The 18,845-nt window shown below is 51.1% G+C and overlaps 1 protein-coding gene and 1 pseudogene across 1 annotated transcript; both read left to right on the top strand.

Annotated features, from left to right (window-relative positions):
* The first annotated feature begins 251 nt into the window (after positions 1-251).
* Positions 252-4,937, top strand: LOC120704087 (lysosomal Pro-X carboxypeptidase-like). The gene is made up of 10 exons (XM_039988342.1): positions 252-831; positions 1,295-1,475; positions 1,754-1,887; positions 2,851-2,963; positions 3,430-3,553; positions 3,772-3,927; positions 4,001-4,153; positions 4,263-4,342; positions 4,425-4,474; positions 4,565-4,937. The coding sequence occupies exons 1-10, from the start codon at positions 331-333 to the stop codon at positions 4,699-4,701; spliced, it is 1,629 nt and encodes a 542-aa protein (XP_039844276.1). The 5' UTR covers positions 252-330; the 3' UTR covers positions 4,702-4,937.
* A 5,124-nt stretch (positions 4,938-10,061) lies between these two features.
* LOC120702244 lies at positions 10,062-17,136 on the top strand (annotated as a pseudogene).
* The last annotated feature ends 1,709 nt before the right edge of the window (positions 17,137-18,845 follow it).

Below are 18,845 nucleotides of genomic sequence, written 5' to 3'. Positions count from 1 at the left end.
TGTAAAAATTCACTAAAATCCAGAGCCGTTTCGGATTCGGATAGATGGGAATGCATGAATCTCATAGTAGCATTTTGCTAACTTACGGCGCATAGGATTCGCACCTATGGAACCATTTCTAACAACGCGGCGTAAGCAAGAACAAGGACGCGACACGGTCGAAGCTGATAGTTGACAAACCATTTCTCGTGCCAATTCGGGGATGACCATCGCGAAGAAAACTGCCACCAAATTTTCCGAACTTTGCTCGTGTCACCAGGCCAAACGAGGCAAACCGTCAGCGCGCCAGAGACCGTGTGTGCGAGAGAGCAGAGCAGAGCGCGGGCACCAATGGCGACAGCTGCCTCGTCAGCCCCTCCCCTGCTCGCCTTCTTGCCGCTCCTGCTGCTCCTACTCCTCGCGGCCTTCTCACCGGCCACAGCCACAGCAGCGCGCCCCTCCAACCCCAAGAAGGCGCCGTTCCCGGCCGTCGCTCCTCTGCACCTGCAGGCTCTCCGGCAGCAGCGGGCTCGCGCCGGCTCGTCAGCTGCCAAGCACGTCGCCGCCGATGGCGCCAGCGCCAGCGACGGCACGGCGGCGAAGCCGTTCACGGCGCACTACTTCCCACAGGAGCTGGACCACTTCACCTTCACGCCCAACGCGTCCATGCTCTTCTACCAGAAGTACCTCGTCAACGACACCTTCTGGCGGAGGCCCGGCGGCGGCAAAGGCGCCGCCGGGCCGCTGTTCGTGTACACCGGCAACGAGGGCGACATCGAGTGGTTCGCCACCAACACCGGGTTCATGTTCGACATCGCGCCCAAGTTCGGCGCCCTCCTCGTCTTCATCGAGGTACAAAGGATTTTAATTACAAACGATACTCAGTACACTGAACGTAGTAAAAATGTAGAATTCAATCACCATCGACCACAGTGCTTAACTAGCAAACATGATCTTTTTTTTTTTGAAATTTAGCAGTATGATCTTAGCATAACTAGCACTGACACTTTGCTTTATAGCTTTTTGAATTGCCAGTCCAATATTTGGATGCTGATAAGATAACACAGTCAAAAGTGCTCATCTACCAGGACTAATCTTTCGCTGTCAACCAATAACACGATTCTCATACTGATACTCAACCAAACCTGACGCACGAAACACGCCCTTTTCCTGACGTTAACATTGCTGTGTCAGATACAAGGAACTGAAGAAAGAAACCGTCAGAAAAAACACCACACTGATCCAGCATCACGCAGGCACTCTGAACAATGCAATTGCCTTTTTGTAATGGTTTTGAGCAATGGTTGATGTGCAGCATCGGTTCTACGGGGAGTCGAAGCCGTTCGGCAACGACTCGTACAAGTCTGCCCAGACGCTGGGCTACCTGACGTCGACGCAGGCGCTCGCCGACTTCGCCGTCCTTATCAGAAGCCTGAAGCACAACCTCTCCGCCGAGGACGCTCCGGTCGTCGTCTTCGGAGGCTCCTACGGCGGCAGTAAGTCAGCCTAGAGACCATTCTTGACAGGGTACAGCCAATCGGCCATCTCTTGCCAGGAATGCACATGATGAACATGTACCTGTCACGATTCCTTGCGACGCGGATCTGGATCTGTCGACTTATCCTCGAAAGATCAGTCATTGCTATTAGTTTACTTTTTCTTACGTGCCGGGCTGTATTGTACTGTTGTGTGTCCGATTAGGACGTGGTGATGAGCTGATTGAACTCAATCACTTTGTTTATGGGTGTGCTTGACTGATGCATTTTGTTTGCAGTGTTGGCTTCATGGTTCAGGCTCAAGTACCCCCACGTCGCCATTGGGGCCCTGGCGTCCTCCGCGCCAATCCTGCAGTTCGACTACATAACACCGTGGAGCAGCTTCTACGATGCCGTCTCGCAAGACTACAAGGTACTAATGATTGATAACAGACAGTATTATTATAGTTTGTTAAAAACAGTATTATTACACTCCTTTGGGCAAATAATTACTTTCATTTGAAGAATGTGCGATAGCTTGATTCTCAAATTTTTAGTGAAGAGGATGCCGGCCTAGGATATGATTGAGAATTAAGTTTTTTTATTGTTGTGGTAGGATATGATTAGTTTCATGTCTATCTAGGTTCCGTGACGAACTTACAATTATCTGAGCAGAAACATTTATCAATTGCCCAGATAGCGTATATGGCAAACCCAACACCTTTTGATCTGTGAGTCCAGGACAGTACTCTGCTAACCGATGGTGTCGGCTCTGAATCAATAGCACTGATCTCAAGCAAGGACACATTGGTTAGCATGTCTTTCGGTGTTTCCTGCAGGTGCTACAGGACCAATAAAGTTCAGCGTTTAAGTTGGTTAGCTGCACTTGACACACCTTACTCCTTTTCCGTCGCCCAGTGCTGATCATGATCGTGCAACTTATTAATTCTGTGATTGAAATGTCACATTGCCACCTGCCAATAATGCAAATATAGATCAGGTCCTCATGAGTCCATGACTGACAGCTGAGTGTTTTATGAGCTTGATTGTGATACTTAACTGCACATCTGAGCTATATAACTTCTGAAGTTAACTTGCAATAGGGAGCTGCAAATCAGGTCCTCGGTCTAGTTAAAAATTGTATTGTGGTTGAGAGAAACATTTTTTTTGTGGAAACACCTGAATGCTTTTCTAAAAAAGGAAAGCATCCCATGACTAACAAGAAAAAAAGCAGACCGAATGGCTCTCATGCTGGTGACATCTTCTTCCGATTATATTGGTGCTTTGTTAGTCACTGTCCCAAGCTATAAAATATGCCATCTTTTTACGAAGTTGAATGATTGTAGCTTGCAACTAATGTTTGCAGTCTGAGAGTTTTTTTTTTTGATACTTTCAGTCTGAGAGTTTGAACTGCTTCAGCGTCCTCAAGGCAACCTGGGATGTGCTGGATGAGAGAGGGGCCAATGACAAAGGGCTCCTGGAGCTCAGCAAACTATTCAAAGCCTGCAAGTAAGTTCGTTCTAAGCTCAAACTCGTCTTGATCATGTCAGGGAATGGAAGCAGAATTACTGCTCTTAAACTCTTGATTATTTCCTGCAAGTAATGATTGAGTAAATGCATGTAACTCCTGATTGTGTTGTGTGGAGTGCAAGTAAATCAAGCATTTAGGCAAGAAATGAGAGAACGTACAGGCATCTCTTGAGACTCCATGAATTCAAGGGATGGAAAATATACACAGGATAATTTTTTTTTTGTAACTTGTAATCGCATCATGCATACATAAGCAAGCATAGGTTTTCTAGTGGCCTAGACCTCGTTGGATAAATAAGACGACAGGTGTGTACAGCTCAACTTGACATGGATGCTCAGCTGATGAGGACAAATGGTGTACCTTCTTTTTAGGCCCTACGCCCCTACCAGTATAGCTTTGTTATGCTACAGCTCAAATTTGTTTCTTTCCTCACTCAATTTTCAGGACTGTGAAGTATGCTTATTCGATCCGAAACTGGCTGTGGACAGCATTCACCTACACCGCCATGGTGGACTATCCAACCCCGGCCAATTTCCTGGAGAATCTACCTGCCTACCCCGTCAAGGAGGTTGTCCATTTTTACCCACATTCTTCAACCAATTCTCCCATTTCAGCCAAATTAATCACAGCAGAAAGTGTCTTAGAATTGCCAATCTGAACAGCAAGAACTATTCTTTAGTTCTTCTGAACATGTTTTTCAGAACCATGCGACAAACTGAACCTTGTATTAACAATAATCCATTTCAGTTCTACTGATCATGTAATTTCTCATGAAAACTTCTGCAGATGTGCAAGATCATCGACGGGTACCCCACAAACACAGACATTCTGGAGAAGGCATTCGCAGCAGCGAGCTTGTACTACAACTACACGGGAAACCTGACTTGCAATCCGATAGAGGACGAAGATGACCCACATGGCCTCGGTGGCTGGCAATGGCAGGTAAAACCTGAAAGATAGTACCATGTTAGTAAAAACACATAGAATCTCAGATTGTTGATATACTCCTGTGTAGGCTTGCACCGAGATGATCATGCCAATGACAGTCTCCAATGAAAGCATGTTCCCACCATCCAGTTTCAGTTACCATGACAGGTCAGAAGAATGCCTTGAGAGCTGGGGGGTTCGGCCGAGGCCGCATTGGGTTACTACTGAATACGGTGGATATGTAAGTGATGCTTCAGAGTTTCAGTGTGCACATATGAATCCTCAGGGGAAACAATCGCTGATATATACCGAGCGCTTCATGTGGTTCTGCATTGCACACTTTGCTGCAGAAAATTGATAAGGTGCTCAAGAGATTTGGGAGCAACATTATCTTCTCCAATGGAATGCGAGATCCGTGGAGTCGAGGCGGGTGGGTCTATCTGACATTTTCTTCGCTGTCTGACAATTACTTGTGATATGAGTCTTCCATATAACATTTGTGTTGCAACCAGGGTGCTCAAGAACATCTCATCCAGCATCATTGCCCTTGTCACAGAGAAAGGTGAGCAAGATGGTGCAAACAATAATTGTAACATTCTAGTAGCATTTTTTTTAATTTCACTTATCAGCAATTACTTGTCATGGTGATCAGGGGCTCATCATTTGGACTTCAGATCGGCAACCAAGGGTGATCCTGACTGGGTTATAGAACAAAGGAGACAAGAAGTTGAGATCATGCAGGGATGGATAGATCAGTATCATCAGGACATGGCTGAAATATACTACTGACTACTGAGAAAGTGCTATTGCAGTTACAGCCAAGGAAAACAAGTATTTGATCCATGGAAAACAATAAAAGAAAAAGGAAAATTTCCTTCTAACACAGGATGATCAACAGAGAAAGTTAAGATAATATAAGGTGAAAAGTCAATAAAATTATGTCACGAAGGAACAGAAACTGTTAAACTCAAATTATCTTACATGAATCATGAATGAATGTTTCCTTCATGATCTGTTTCTATTTCTGGAACTGCATTACTTCTTCTGCTTGCTTCCGATTCTAATATAACAATGAAAAATGGTATTTGCAGGGGAGCTGCTAGAAAGAGCAGAAGGGAACAATTGGCTTGAACTTGACAAGTTACCACTTGATTTTTTAGATAAAGGATTAACCCAGCCTCTATATCCACAAAGTGGATATATAAAGCCAAAGGTTACAAGAGTTCTTATAGACTCTAAACCTCAGGTGACTAAACCTCAGATGAGGGATTTCACAAAACAAGAGAGGAAGCTAGAAAATAAAGTAAGAATGATGGAAGGCTAAGCTTCAATCTTCTTCTTCGTTCCCGTTTCAACCTTGCATCATCTTCGCGCAAACACTAATCCATCTCGTTTGCTTAGAAACTTGATGTCTGGATCATCTGTTGCTCGTCAAATCTCTTCATCCCTCCACACTGACAATGATCGCCCTCCCAAGGACTCTAGAGTGACGCCCAAGCAGGAAAGCAACATCAAAATGTCATTGTCGCCCCGTCGCCCGAACCAACAATTCAGTTCTTCTATTTTCACCTAGAGGGTTGAGGTCCTCACAAAAAAACCCTCAAGAAGGAGAATGATGCACCATGGCACCGTCGTTACTGGCAACGGTCGAATATCAAGCAAGACTTTATTGGCACTTGGCCTTATTGGCACTTGGCAGATTGCAGATACGAAGAATCCACTGCGATGTTGTTACTTGTGAGTTGTGACTCGAAGAGGCCTCAGCTGGACGGCCATCGGTCAGGGTCCCCCGAGCCTCGGTGATCCGTTGCACTCGCATACCCGCACCTGGATCTGAGGCTCGCCGCCGCCGCTCGTTGACGGCCTCGCTAAGAGACATGTGGCGCTACCGACCACCGGCTGACGTCCGTCGGGCGGCTGCCACCGGTGCCGAGGTGAGACCGCGGAGACGGTTAGGGTCACCAGGGCTCACGCCGAGACCCACCGGCGCCGGACCTCTACGACCCTGAGGCAGCGCCACAGGCCGCCGGACCTCCGCTGCGGGGAGCTGCGCCGTGGGTCGCGAGCTGTCGAGCCCCCGTCACGGGAGGTCGTGCTAGGCTGTCGGGCCCCACCACTGGGAGCCGTGCTGCATGCCTCTATGCCCCCACCACCAGCCACCGCCGCTGCTGCCTGTGCAGATGCCGTTGTGCCGCCCAAGAAACCGATCTAGATCTAGAAAGCTAGGAAGAAAGGGTTGGGAAGATGAGCCCACCACCACCTTCATCGCTGCCACACGGGCTTCCAGTGGTGGCGCGACAAGGGAAGAGTGGAGGGCAGGACGAGAGGGAAGGCAGGCAACGTTGCCCGAGTCGCCCCTGGGCGACCCTGGGCACCCATGTTACCACTTGATATTGCATAGGGCTTGCCAGAATAGATAAATCTGCCCCCATCCTGCACTGGGCACAACATCTTCTGGCAGGTTCAAACCCACCTCAAAATCAGTAAGTAACTGTTTGATTTCAGGAGACAAGTTACCAACTGGCTCTGAATCTTGCTGCAGAGGAATTCCCAAGTTTCTCTAGGCGCTAATGTGCTGAACTGATTGAGTGGACAGCACACTATTCGTTCCAAATGCAAATGGAGAGTTCATCCTTCCAAAATAGTTGCTTGAGCTCGAAGTGCCAACAAAGGAAGGAGATGACTTGTGTCTACCAAGTTCCTGGTGATGCTGGGAACTTTCTGGTGCACCCATGTTGCTATTAGCGGACATCTCGCCGCTTAGCCATGCTTGTGGTTCATCCATGAATGGATTTAAATGCTTTAGTGTGCCCTCATTCAACTTTTTCATATAGATATGGTATTAGACATGCATAGCCTAGCGTTTCCATACATACATGATTATGTTGCTTGTACTCCAAGCCACATTGGCTATATACATATGAGGTCACCCCCTATTAGGGTGTGTGGTGTTTACCCTAAACCTATCTCTCTACATGGTATCAATCGTCTAGGATCAATCTAATCTCGGGTCTTCCTTATGCTGCTCATCCGCGTCGAGATTCCCTCGTGGCACGTCAACTGAGTCCTCAGCTAACTCATTTGTGCTGGGCGCTGACCACGTCACCTTGTCTGCTTTCGATCTGGTCACCATGCCCACCCTCGATCTAGGCACTCTACCCACCGTCATCTTGGGCAGGCAGCACCCTGTCCAGCACCCATGATGGTTGCGCCCCCGCTGCACCACCCTCGATCGTCTTACACCCATACACTACGATCTTTGTGAAGTCGCACGTCCCCATCACGTTGGAGATGAAGAACTCAACCTACCCCAAGTGGGCGTCCTTCTTCAAGTCCATGTGCACCAAATTCGGCAGCACCCTTGCCCGCCACAACGCATCATGGGTGGTCTGCAACTTCCCCTAGCGGCACGACATTGACTACGACGAGACGTTCAACCCTGTTGTCAAGCCTGCCACCATCTGGGCAGTCCTCAGCATCACGGCTTCTCGCGCTTGGCTGATCCATCAGTTGGACGTGAAGAACACTTTTCTTCACAGCCATCTCGAGGAGACCGTCTATTGCCAGCAGCCGCCAGGCTTCGTCGATGTTGCTGCTCTTGACCATGTTTGTCTATTGCAGAGATCTCTATATGGTATGAAGCAGCCCCCCGAGCATGGTACCAGCATTTCTCCACCTATCTTCGATAGCATGGGTTCATCACCTTTACTTTCGACACATCTATCTATGTGTACAAAGAGGACACAAGTGTTGCCTACCTTCTACTCTACGTCAAGGACATCATCCTCACGGCATCATCCTTGACTCTTCTTCAGTGCATCACCGAGCGTCTCCACTTTGAGTTCGCCATGACAGATCTTGGGAACTTGCACCACTTCCTCAGCATCTCCGTTACCAGCTCCTCGGATGGCATGTTCCTGTCTTAGCGCCAGTACGTCATGGATCTCCTTCGATGCACCGGCATGGCTGAGTGTCACCCCACGACTACACCCATTGACACTCAGGCAAAGCTCTTAGCGAGGGTGTGGCGTGAGGAAGAGAGCGAGCTGTAGGCTAGACTCCAACAGTTGTGTGGTCGCCGGGCACCTGCACGAGGTCACCGGATCGTTGTGTGTGGTCGCCGGATCGTTGCGTGTGGTCGCCGGGCGGTTCGTGGTGGTCGCAGCAGCTGGTGATCGCCGGGCTTTCTGACACTCTCATCGTCGCAGACCGACAGGCACCCACCCGGTGCCGCGCACCTGTGCCGCCACCCTCGGCTTCATCAATAATCACCACGAGCCCACGACACATGCGCCGTGCGTCAGACGCTGGGCTCCGATCCGGCGGCGCGCTCGCCCGCCGCGCGAGGGGCAGCCGTGGTTGCTGCGACCCCCGCGCGGGCACGCCTGGTGCAGCTCCGAGCGGCACAGCGCGTGACGGAGGCGGAAGGGTGCGCGGTGCGCGCGCCGGCGACGCGGCCTCAACCTTGAGAGACAGCCATCGCCATCTGCGTGCGGCAGGACCAGGCCCTGTGAAAGTGCGGCGGACAGGCCCTGTGAAAGTGCGGCGGCACTAGTACGCCGATGGGGGTTAGCCTTCCGGGCGGCGAGACGGCCGCACATTCTAGCCAACTCCCCCGCGTCCCGCCGGAGGGAGAAAGCGCGGCGGCCGTGGCGCCGGGGCTTCGCTCCCCTGGTCGGGGTGGACGGTATTCCATTTACCGTCCAGAGTCGAGACCATCCTGGCCGTTGAATCTAAAATAGACGGCTGTTAGACTGGAGCTATCCAAGTGCGAAATGGGTGGGCCGAGATGCGGCCCAATTATCTCAGCCCACTAGTAACCCAGGCCGGAAGGAACATCGGCGACAGCGAGAGAGGACGGGCGGCCGGCCGGCCGCCGCTCGACGGCGGCGACTGGCGATGACGGAAGGGATGGTCCTGCGCTCGAGGAGGTCTTCTGCTCCGCGACCGGCGGCTAGATACGGTGTCTCTGAAGCTTCCGCGGTTGTGCAGGTCTGCCGTGGTCCCAGTCCCGGCACACAGTCCGCTTCCGTCGCCGTCTCCCAGCTCGATCCGCGGCAGGTGGCCGGTGGACTGGGATCGGGGTGGACGGTATTTCATTCATTTACCGTCCACCCCCAGGGTGCTTGCCAGCCGTCCAATATGAATCTCGCGGTCGAAAGCAGGGGGAACAAGCTCGGAGGCCGGTTGTGCCGCGCCGGCGCCGTGCGCCGATGTCGCCGACGGGATGCCTCCGTGCCGACGAACAAGCCATCCGCCGCCGTCGCAGGACTTCGCCTGCCCGCCGTCCCAGTGATCTGCCTCTGCCTCTGCCTGCCTGCCGCGTGAACAACACACCCTGCGCTGCTCCACCTCCGCGTTCCGATCCAGCTGTGCGCGCGACGTGCGCCCGTCAATCCGGCATCCGCCATCTGCCAACTCCATGAATCATGACTTCCCTCGACTTCACCGTTCATCCACCGCGTGATGTGGTTACTGGCTTGCTGCGGCGGCATCGTCATTAGCATCATGTGCAGTTCGCAATCGTATATGGGTTTGATCGAGGGCTTATTTTAAGTTTCTCAAACGTGTTCTGAAGAGCAGAAGCTGGTCGGCAGCTATAAGCACATGCAAAGACCGAGAATGTGTGTTGCCAGACAGAAAAAAAATGAGATGAAAAGCGAGATGCGCTAAGTTCACAGGGAACTAGAGTATTTCGCGGATCTGAATTTGCACAGATACATCTCGTCCAAGCTAGCCGCACTGTTGAATTTTGATTTCCGGTTTTGCGCGGAGCGGGCGACTGGGCGGCGATCGCTCGGCGACGCCGGCGATCTGACATCCTTCCCGTCGCTACTCCGGGACGTCGCTGGGCGATCTGATCTTGCGGAGGGACGGCGGGCAGGTGAGTCTGTTTTTAGTTGCAGGCGGAAGGTCGGTGGCGGCATCGGCGATCAGACGTCGATCTCACTGCCGAGCCGGCAATGGCGGTCTGAGGCCATTGGAGATACCTCCGGCCCGCGCGGCGGCCGGCGTGATCTGCCGCGACATTAGGCACCGGACGTGGGCAAATACTGTTCACCGCCCGGCACACATCTGATGCCGGGACAACGGCGCTGCTACTCCGGCAACTCGGGGCTCGTCGTCGACTGCACTCCCACCTCCGCTCGATGCCTGCCGGCTGCGACATATCCAAGTCGTTAAAGGCGGCTCTTTCACGATGCACAGCGAAGGAGCCGCCGAGCCTCGATCCCGATGCTGAGGAGCTTCGGCTGCTCCGGGCGCGCCAGGAAGTCAGGTTCTTCAACGCCGGAGCAGGAAAATTTTGGGTGGCCTCCGAGTCCGAGGTCGAGGAAGATCTAGGCGACGCCGACATGCTGGCTAGTCGGGACACCACCGCCACCGTCGCCATTGCAGAGGTGACGGGGGCTCCTCCCAGCCGGCCGGATTTCAACACGACGTCGGAATTCAACACGAAGTCGGTGCACAAAGCGCATAGCAGGCGCCAACCGATGCTGTACTGATCTTCACCGAACATGACCCTACCACCTTGGAGGAAGATGTGGAAAGGCCCGCTGCCGCCGCCACGCCAATCGTCCAAACGTACGGTCGGGGACGTTCTCCTGCCGGCGTTGCGGGCCACCGGAACTCGGCAAGAGGGTGCCCGCGATCTTTCCGTGGGGATCCAAAATCCAACCGGTGCAAAGCGGTCAGATGTGGGACCGGGAAGCCAGCGCAACAAACAGTCCGGATTTTCGCCCGCGGACTCCTTTGCCAAACCAAATCGCCGCCTGGTCTCCCCGATCGTCGTTCACCATCCGATCTCCTACACCGCAGCTCTCACCCCGCCGAATCCCTACACCGCAACACCCACCACACCGATCTCCTACGCCGCGGCGGTCATGGCCGGCGGACATGGTGGACGCCGCGGAGCGCCGGCGGGACAACGGGCACACCGTGGGGGGGGGGCATCCAGGGCGCCACCCACACGGGCAAGGGGCGGCGGGAAGGGAGGATGCACCGGCCGCCGAGGTCCACGCTCCCTTGCCCAACCGTGGCGGCGGCCGCGGTTCCGAGCGAGGGGGGGTCCCCGTGGCAGAGCAGGCGCCGCCACAGGGCAACCTCCAAAGGCGGCCCCGGCTGGGCGCTAGTTTGGCCGCCCAAATGATGGCGCCAGGCCGAGCGGGGACGCCAATAGGCAGATGGCAATGGAGCCACCCCCACAGACTGCGGAAGGCGCTGATCAGGGCAAGTAGAAGCGGAAGCGCAAGGCGGAACCGCCGGTGAAATTGGAATGCACAATTTGTTTGGAAGATCATTATACCAACAGGTGCCCTCTTCTCAGAGAACCAAAACCGACAGTCGCTTACTGTGCTGCTGCTGAAGATGGTATGGGCTTCTTTATGATTCAGCAAGCTAGACCGAATCAGATCGTCACGTTGGAAGATTCAGATTTCTCTGCTTTAGTCACTGTTGAAAAGGGGAACGTCTCAGCTGAGCTGCTGCAGTCAGAGTTGGCAAGAATCCTCCCTGTACAGTGGACCTGGTCAGCACGGGTGAATGGAGACAAATCTTTTATTGTTCCTTTCCCCTGCAAGGAAGAATTGGATAGGATGGTTGCTATTCGCAACATTACCACCAAAAACTAGGAGGGAACACTTCGTTTCGAGGAGCTAGAGGCAGATGTCCAACCCATCAGGGTGCTTGATCAGGTCTGGGTGACGGTGACCAACGTTCCTCAGATTCTCAAGTCTTATTTGCCGCTTTGGGCAGTGGGCTCATGCATAGGAGCGACCCAGAAGGTGGATATGGTTCATCTTCGGAAGACGGGTGAAGTCCGCATTTTAGTGGCGGCTTTCGATGTCAAGGCGATCGCAAAGCAAGTGGATATCTGTGTGAACAGGAGCATTTACCGAGTATACTTCACGGCAGATGCAGAGGTGACCGATGACTCTTTCAACCCGGATGAGGATGACTTGTTAGAAGATGATTCCAACAAGGGTCTGGATGGCAATGGTGATCATCATATGGACGATGCCACGGATGACAATAACAAGAACCAGCAGTCATCTGACGCCAGGAACCAGTCATCGGGGAAACAACTTGGTGGTGCAGCACCCCCACCCCAACATCATGCCACTTTGGTTGAGGATGCGCTGACATTGGCCTGCAACTCACTACTGGATGAAATCTGTTGCAAAGTCATTATGGAAAAGGACGATGGAGCGGTTGACGCCCGCTATTCGCCGCCATCGGCGGAAGAAGTAGCGAGCTTTGAGGCCCTAATTCATGGGTCTGGAATGCAGGACAACACATCACATTTTTTCCAAATGTCACAGTGCAGGATCCCGTGGTGGCTGCAACTGAGGTGGGCACAGAGAGTACGCCGGCGGTGACTTTGACAAGCACCCAGGAGGCACCCCGGGGTGTGGCCTCGGGGGACGGTGACGCCTCGCTGGCATCACCGCTGGGTGCCCACTCAGCGGGTGACTCGACACCGCCAACAACGTCACCGCCGGCAGGGATATTCGCCCACTCGGGTGGTGCGGCGTGTGACTCGCCGATGGTATCTCCACCGGCGGGGGACTCCTGTCGGCCGATGCGGCGGCCGGCACCCCGCGGCCGTCACCGCGACCTGGGGCATGCGCTGGCTCGGGCGGAGCAATGCTGTGCCCTGCTGGGGTGGAGATGCTGCCACCCAGCGACGGGAACCAGCCGACGTTGGAGCCGGAGAGTTCACCGGCACCGAGGAGCGCTGACTCTGGCGGAGGCGCTGCCGCGGTGGGTGGGCAACTCGCCTCGCCGGTGGATACCAGTGCGGGCGAGCTGGAGCAGCCGACCGAGCTCGGGGAGGATGTGGCGCTGACCGGCATCGTGAACGACCAGGCTGGGGCGGCCCTTGCAGCACACCCCGGGCTGCCGTTGCATGGTCCTGTGCAGCCCGTGCATGGACCTGTGCAGCCCGAACAGGAACTGGGCGATCGGCAAATGGTGGCCGGGCTGGCGCCTCCCTGGGAGCCGACCGAGGCACCATTGGGAACCAAAGAGGCACTGACCGCCGAGGTCCCTGTGGCGAATCAGCAAGCCAAGGGTCGGAACTTGGTGGAGGAGCCCACAGTGCGCAGGAGCGCCAGAAACAAGGCCATGACAGATGAACATACCTTGAAGAAGACTAAGAGAATGGCGGCAAAAAAGAACCTCAAATCTACAGGTTCGTCTTTTACTAGCTTTTCAGATAATCGCATTACTTCGAACCTTAATAATATAGGCATCAACCTAGGTTGTACTGCCTCGGCTATTAAATCCTCTACTATTGCTATCAAAAATCTAGAAATTGATAGATTAGCGCTTCAGGCTAGCAAAAAATTAGATAAATCAAAATCTAAATTTAGTCATGCCGAGAGTGATGAGGAGAAGATAGACTAGAAGCAGTTCTCAGCCATGTGAGTGGTAATCTAAATGAGAACATGCAGGATACGGAGGTGGATCACATTATCGATCTATCTCCTGTCCGTAGAAAGAAAAAGTCTACTGCTGCCAAAAATCCCAAAAACAGCAGACTCCCGAAAAAGCCAAAAACTCCTTCGAAAATTAAACTCAAATGAAAGGAGTATTCTGGAATAGCAGAGGTCTTGGAGACTTGGCTAAACACATATTTTTGGCGGACTTAGTAAAAGAGGAGCAAATAAATTTTATTGCTCTCTCTGAAACCAGGAGGGATGAGTTTTCTGATCATATATTAAAAAAGTTGTGTGCTGGCCGGGAATGCATCTGGCACAGTATGGCACCTCATGGTAGATTAGGAGGCATCCTCCTTAGGGTGGATTTGGAGGTTTTTGATATTGGAGCCATCGCAGAGGGAGATTTCTATGTGAAATTTACCCTACGATCCAAACACGATGACTTCAAATTTGTGTTGTATGCGGTGTACGGCCCAGCACAACAGCAAAACAAACAAGCTTTTTTTGGTTGAAATGGTTAACACGTGCTCAAAAGAATCGCTCCCTTATCTAATTGGGGGGATTTCAACATTATGAGAGGGCCGGAGGATAAAAGCTCCGGAGAGTTTGATTTCAAGTGTCCTAACTTGTATAACGCTGTTATTGAATCTCTTGATCTCAAAGAGATTGTCATGTCTGGTCGCCAATTCACATGGGCGGGTCCGGGTGACGATCCGACCTTTGAGAAGCTTGATAGAGTTCTCGTTAGTACTGAGTGGGAAATCATATATCCCCTCTCAACGGTAGAACCAAGAGATAGAAATATTTCGGACCATACTCCTCTTATCCTGAATACGAGGGCATCTACCCACCACACCGATCAATGTCCTTTAAATTTGAGAGGGGATGGTTGATTAGGGACGGGTTCTACGATATGGTTGCCAATATATGGCAATCTGAGAACTCAGGGTGTTCGCCTCTCGAGCGGTGGCAGAATAAAATACGAAGACTCAGACAACATCTCAGAGGATGGGCCAAACACACCGCTGGAACTTATAGAAAAGAGAAGAAAAGACTTCTCGCTATTCTTGAGAAACTGGATAAGAAAGCGGAGGCGATTCCTCTCTCCGCTCAGGAGTTGGATCTGAAACACTACCTAAAAGAGAGTCTAGTGTCTCTCTTAAGAGAAGAAGAGATAAAATGGTATGAAAGGGCAAAGGTCAAAACGCTACTAGAAGGAGACAATAATACTAGGTTCTTCCATCTAGTAGCTAATGGTAAACACAGAAAACAACATATCTTCAAACTTGAGAATGATTAAGGAAGGGTTATCCGAGTTGACCAACTTAAGAGCCATATCACCCATTATTATACGAATCTCTTTGGACCTCCGGATGAATCGGAAATTTCACTACGGGAGGATCAAATCGGGGATATTCCCCAAGTCTCCCTAGAGGAAAATCAGGCCCTCACTAGTCAATTCGATGAGGCCGAAGTGCGAAATACGGTGTTTCAGATGGAGCATAATAAGGCTCCGGGACCTGACAGTTTCCCCGCAGAATTTTATCAGGTATTCTGGAATGTGATCAAGGATGACATGATGGCTCTCTTTTCGGACTTCCACCGGGAGGATCTAAACCTCTTCAGCCTAAATTTTGGGATCATCACCCTTATCCTGAAAGTGGCTGACGCTACTAGGATTCAACAATATAGACCCATTTGTGTCCTTAATGTCAGCTTTAAAATCTTCACTAAAGTTGCCACAAACAGGTTGAACCATGTAGCTAAGATGGTGGTTAGCCCCACACAAATAGCTTTTATGCCTGGCAGGAATATCATGGAAGGAGTAGTCATCCTACACGAAAGTATCCATGAACTACATACAAAAAATCGAGATGGGATCATTCTTAAGATCGATTTCGAAAAGGCGTATGATAAGGTCAAATGGCCATTCCTGCAGCAAACCCTACGCATGAAAGGGTTCTCCTCCAAGTGGTGTAGGTGGATTGAATGTATGGTGACAGGAGGAAGTGTGGGAATCAAGGTTAACGATGATGTCGGCCCATACTTCCAAACTAAGAGGGGACTCCGTCAAGGGGACCCTGTGTCACCTATCTTATTTAACATCATGGCTGATATGCTGACTCTCCTGATCAAGAGAGCAAAATCCGATGATCAAATAAGAGGTGTCATTCCTCATTTTGTAGAGGATGGTTTATCAATACTGCAATATGCGGATGACACTACCATCTTTATTGACCATGACCTGGAACAAGCAAAAAATCTCAAACTTTTGCTATGTGCTTTCGAGCAATTATCAGGTCTCAAGATCAACTTCCACAAGAGCAAAATATTCTGTTTTGGTGCCGCCAAAGATATGAAAGATACCTACATTAATCTCTTTGGCTGTAATGTTGGTGAATATCCCTTCAGATATCTAGGGATCCCTATGCACCACAAGCAACTCCTAAATTCTGAATGGAGAAAAATAGAGGAACGCTTCGAGAAAAAGCTCTCTTGTTGGAAAGCGAAATATCTGTCCTATGGAGGGTGGCTAGTCCTCTTAGACTCAGTACTTAGTAGCCTATCCATGTTCATGATGTCCTTCTTTGAAACTCCCAAAGGGGTTCTCAAAAAACTTGACAAATTTAGATCAAGGTTTTTCTGGCAAGGATCATCGGATAAACATAAATACCGACTTGTCAAGTGGGACATCTTGTGTCGTCCTAAGGACCAAGGAGGACTTGGAATCGTAAATCTGCAATTGCAGAATAAGTGTTTATTGGCTAAGTGTCTTGTAAACCTGCTGAATACCGATGGCATGTGGCAAAAGCTGCTAACTAATAAATATCTACATCCCAAGTCACTAACCTAGGTATAGGCAAGATCCTATGACTCTCATTTTTGGAGAGGCCTCATGAAGATTAAAGATGAGGTGTTCGGCCTTGGCTCTTTTGTGGTAAAGGATGGGTCCAAGACCAGATTCTGGGAAGATGCATGGATAGGAGACAGACCTTTCAAAGTTAAATATCCATCAATCTACAATATAGTGAGGGATCCACACGCAACAGTGGCTAAAGTTATGGCCACGTCGCCTCTCCAGGTATCCTTCAGGAGAGCGTTGGTGGATAATAAACTGCTTGAATGGCAAAACCTTGTAGCGCAAATCGCCCATGTCAACTTGGTGGGTGAGCCTGATAATTTCAACTGGAATATGACCACATCCAGGTCATATACAGTTCGATCTCTCTATCTACATCTGATAGATAGAAACCCACCATTTCGACATAAGAGCATCTGGAAACTAAAGACATAAGTATCTGGAAAAGGGAGTGGTTTTAACAAAAGATAATCTCGCTAAAAAGAACTGGACGGGTAGCCAAAAATGTTGTGGCTGTAATATTAATGAGTTTATAGATCATCTTTTCTTAGATTGCTCGTACGCGAGAATGGTTTGGAGGATAATTTCTTACGCTACAGGTTTGACTCCACCTAATTCGATTAGGCATATGTTTGGCTCATGGCTTTCTAATCAATCTAAAAAGATTATGAATTTGATTTGGGTGGGAGTGGCTGCTGTTTGCTGGGCAATCTGGAGATGCCGGAATGATATAATTTTTCACAAAGTCAAATACCATTCGATTTTGCAGGTTATTTCCAGGGGGACGTACTGGTTACATTTCTGGGCGCAGCTGCAGTGTGAGGAGAAGCCAAGACAGCACTTTCCTTGATGAGCAGAAACATAGAGACTATCGCTTTGGAGTTCATTAAGGGAGGATGGAACACTTTTTATTGTTTGCTGTAATTTTATCTTTGAGAACGGCTTCGCTCTCATCTATTTTTCCCATTTATGCGAACCCTGTAATAATTGGTTGTGTACGTTCTTGGGCGTAGAGGCCGGATGCTTTTCATCCATTATCTAAAAAAAATCTCATCCAAGCTACTTTGTCTATTCATCTCAACGCACCTGAACATTATGCATTCATATCTAGAAGACATACATGCCCATGGAAAAGGGGAAACTAGCAAGAATCTAAAGGTAAAACAGACTTAACGTTTCTTGATTGAGAAACGAGAAGATCCCTCAATGTTTCCTGCCCTTGATCAACAACTACGCGTGCCTGAGGTCATCCTGGCATGTTCCAGACCAATCTGAACATCAAGACGTAGACGCCGCGGATCCAACAGAACTCGTTCCTCTTCATCGAAAGATGGAGAAGCTGTCAGTCCATCCCACCACGGTTCTCGGCCCTTCAAGTTTCGACCTCTTCTCCACCACCGGCTGCGGCCGCCGGTCTCCGATGACACCGTATGGATTCGGCTTCACCGTCGGCGCTATGACCTCGCCATCCACGCACCGGGTCGCAGTCCGGCAGGCGGCGAGGTTTCCCGGCGCACAGACGACGCGCTGCGCCAGCGGCACTGGCTTGTAAGGAGGAGGGCGGAACAGCACGGGGCACGCGAAGGTGTCGACCAGGACAAGGACGCGCGCGCATATCTCCTTCCGGGCCCTGACCACGGCGCCGCGGTCGAACGGATGCGCCACCAGCGGGAGCACCTCGTCCGCCAGCGCGCGCTCCACGCACCCGGCCCCGCGCAGCGCGCGCGACGGCCGCCTCCGGAGGGCGATGTCCGCGGCGACCTTCCCGGCGACCCGGGCGCCGCCGGGGCCGACGACCGGGAAGTGCCTGCGGATGACGACTCTCACGTCGGCTGTCAGCGCCGGGGGCGGTCCTCGAGCGCTTCGGCCCGACAACGACGCCGGCTGCAAACGGCTGGAGAGACGAACCGCCGGAACGCCGCCGGGAAGACGGTGATCCATCTTGCCTCGCGAGCTCTCTTGCTGATGCTTTGCTTGAACGGATCGAGTCGGCGGATGATCGATCAACTGGGGTAGCGGAGGAGGTGGATGGGGAGCCGGTGGGTGGCGATTCAGGCTTATAGGTGTGCGCGGGAAAATCCTTGTTCGACTCGGAAACGAAGTCCGACTACCCATCCAATTTCAAGAAAGAGTAGCATCGCCCATATGATCCGACACAACGCTTCAAATACTTCACAAGAATTGTGTGCCATATGATTATCCAACACATATATGAAAACTGGCCCTAAATTTTGTATATGATGCAAGCTAAAAGGGAACCTTAATTGACTAGGTGATTCTGTATGAAAAAAAAATTAGCCACCCAAATCCGAGTAGTCAATGATGCACGCCAGGTTGGGCAGCGCTGGTACACCCTCGTCTCCCGCCAAACTTAATTCCACCAAGTTAAAACCTACAGATGATAGAAGAGAGAACCAAAATTAGATAGACATGCTGACATGCTGCATGCGTTCCACTGAAGATGGTGCGCTCCTAGCTAGCCTACTAGGCTACTACAGATAACATAATTTTGCACTTGCGACAAGCAAGAAGCATGGATTGGTCAGCACCTGCGTAGATGCAGAACATCTCTCACATGTTCCCATAGAAAGGTAGCTGACCGTCACAAAAGGAGTTGAGTTAGATAAACCTTA

Source organism: Panicum virgatum, chromosome 4K, assembly GCF_016808335.1.
Source record: "Panicum virgatum strain AP13 chromosome 4K, P.virgatum_v5, whole genome shotgun sequence".
Taxonomy (NCBI): Eukaryota; Viridiplantae; Streptophyta; class Magnoliopsida; order Poales; family Poaceae; genus Panicum; species Panicum virgatum.
The sequence above is the reverse complement of the archived record's forward strand: the minus strand, read 5'-3'. Positions and strand labels throughout refer to the sequence as shown.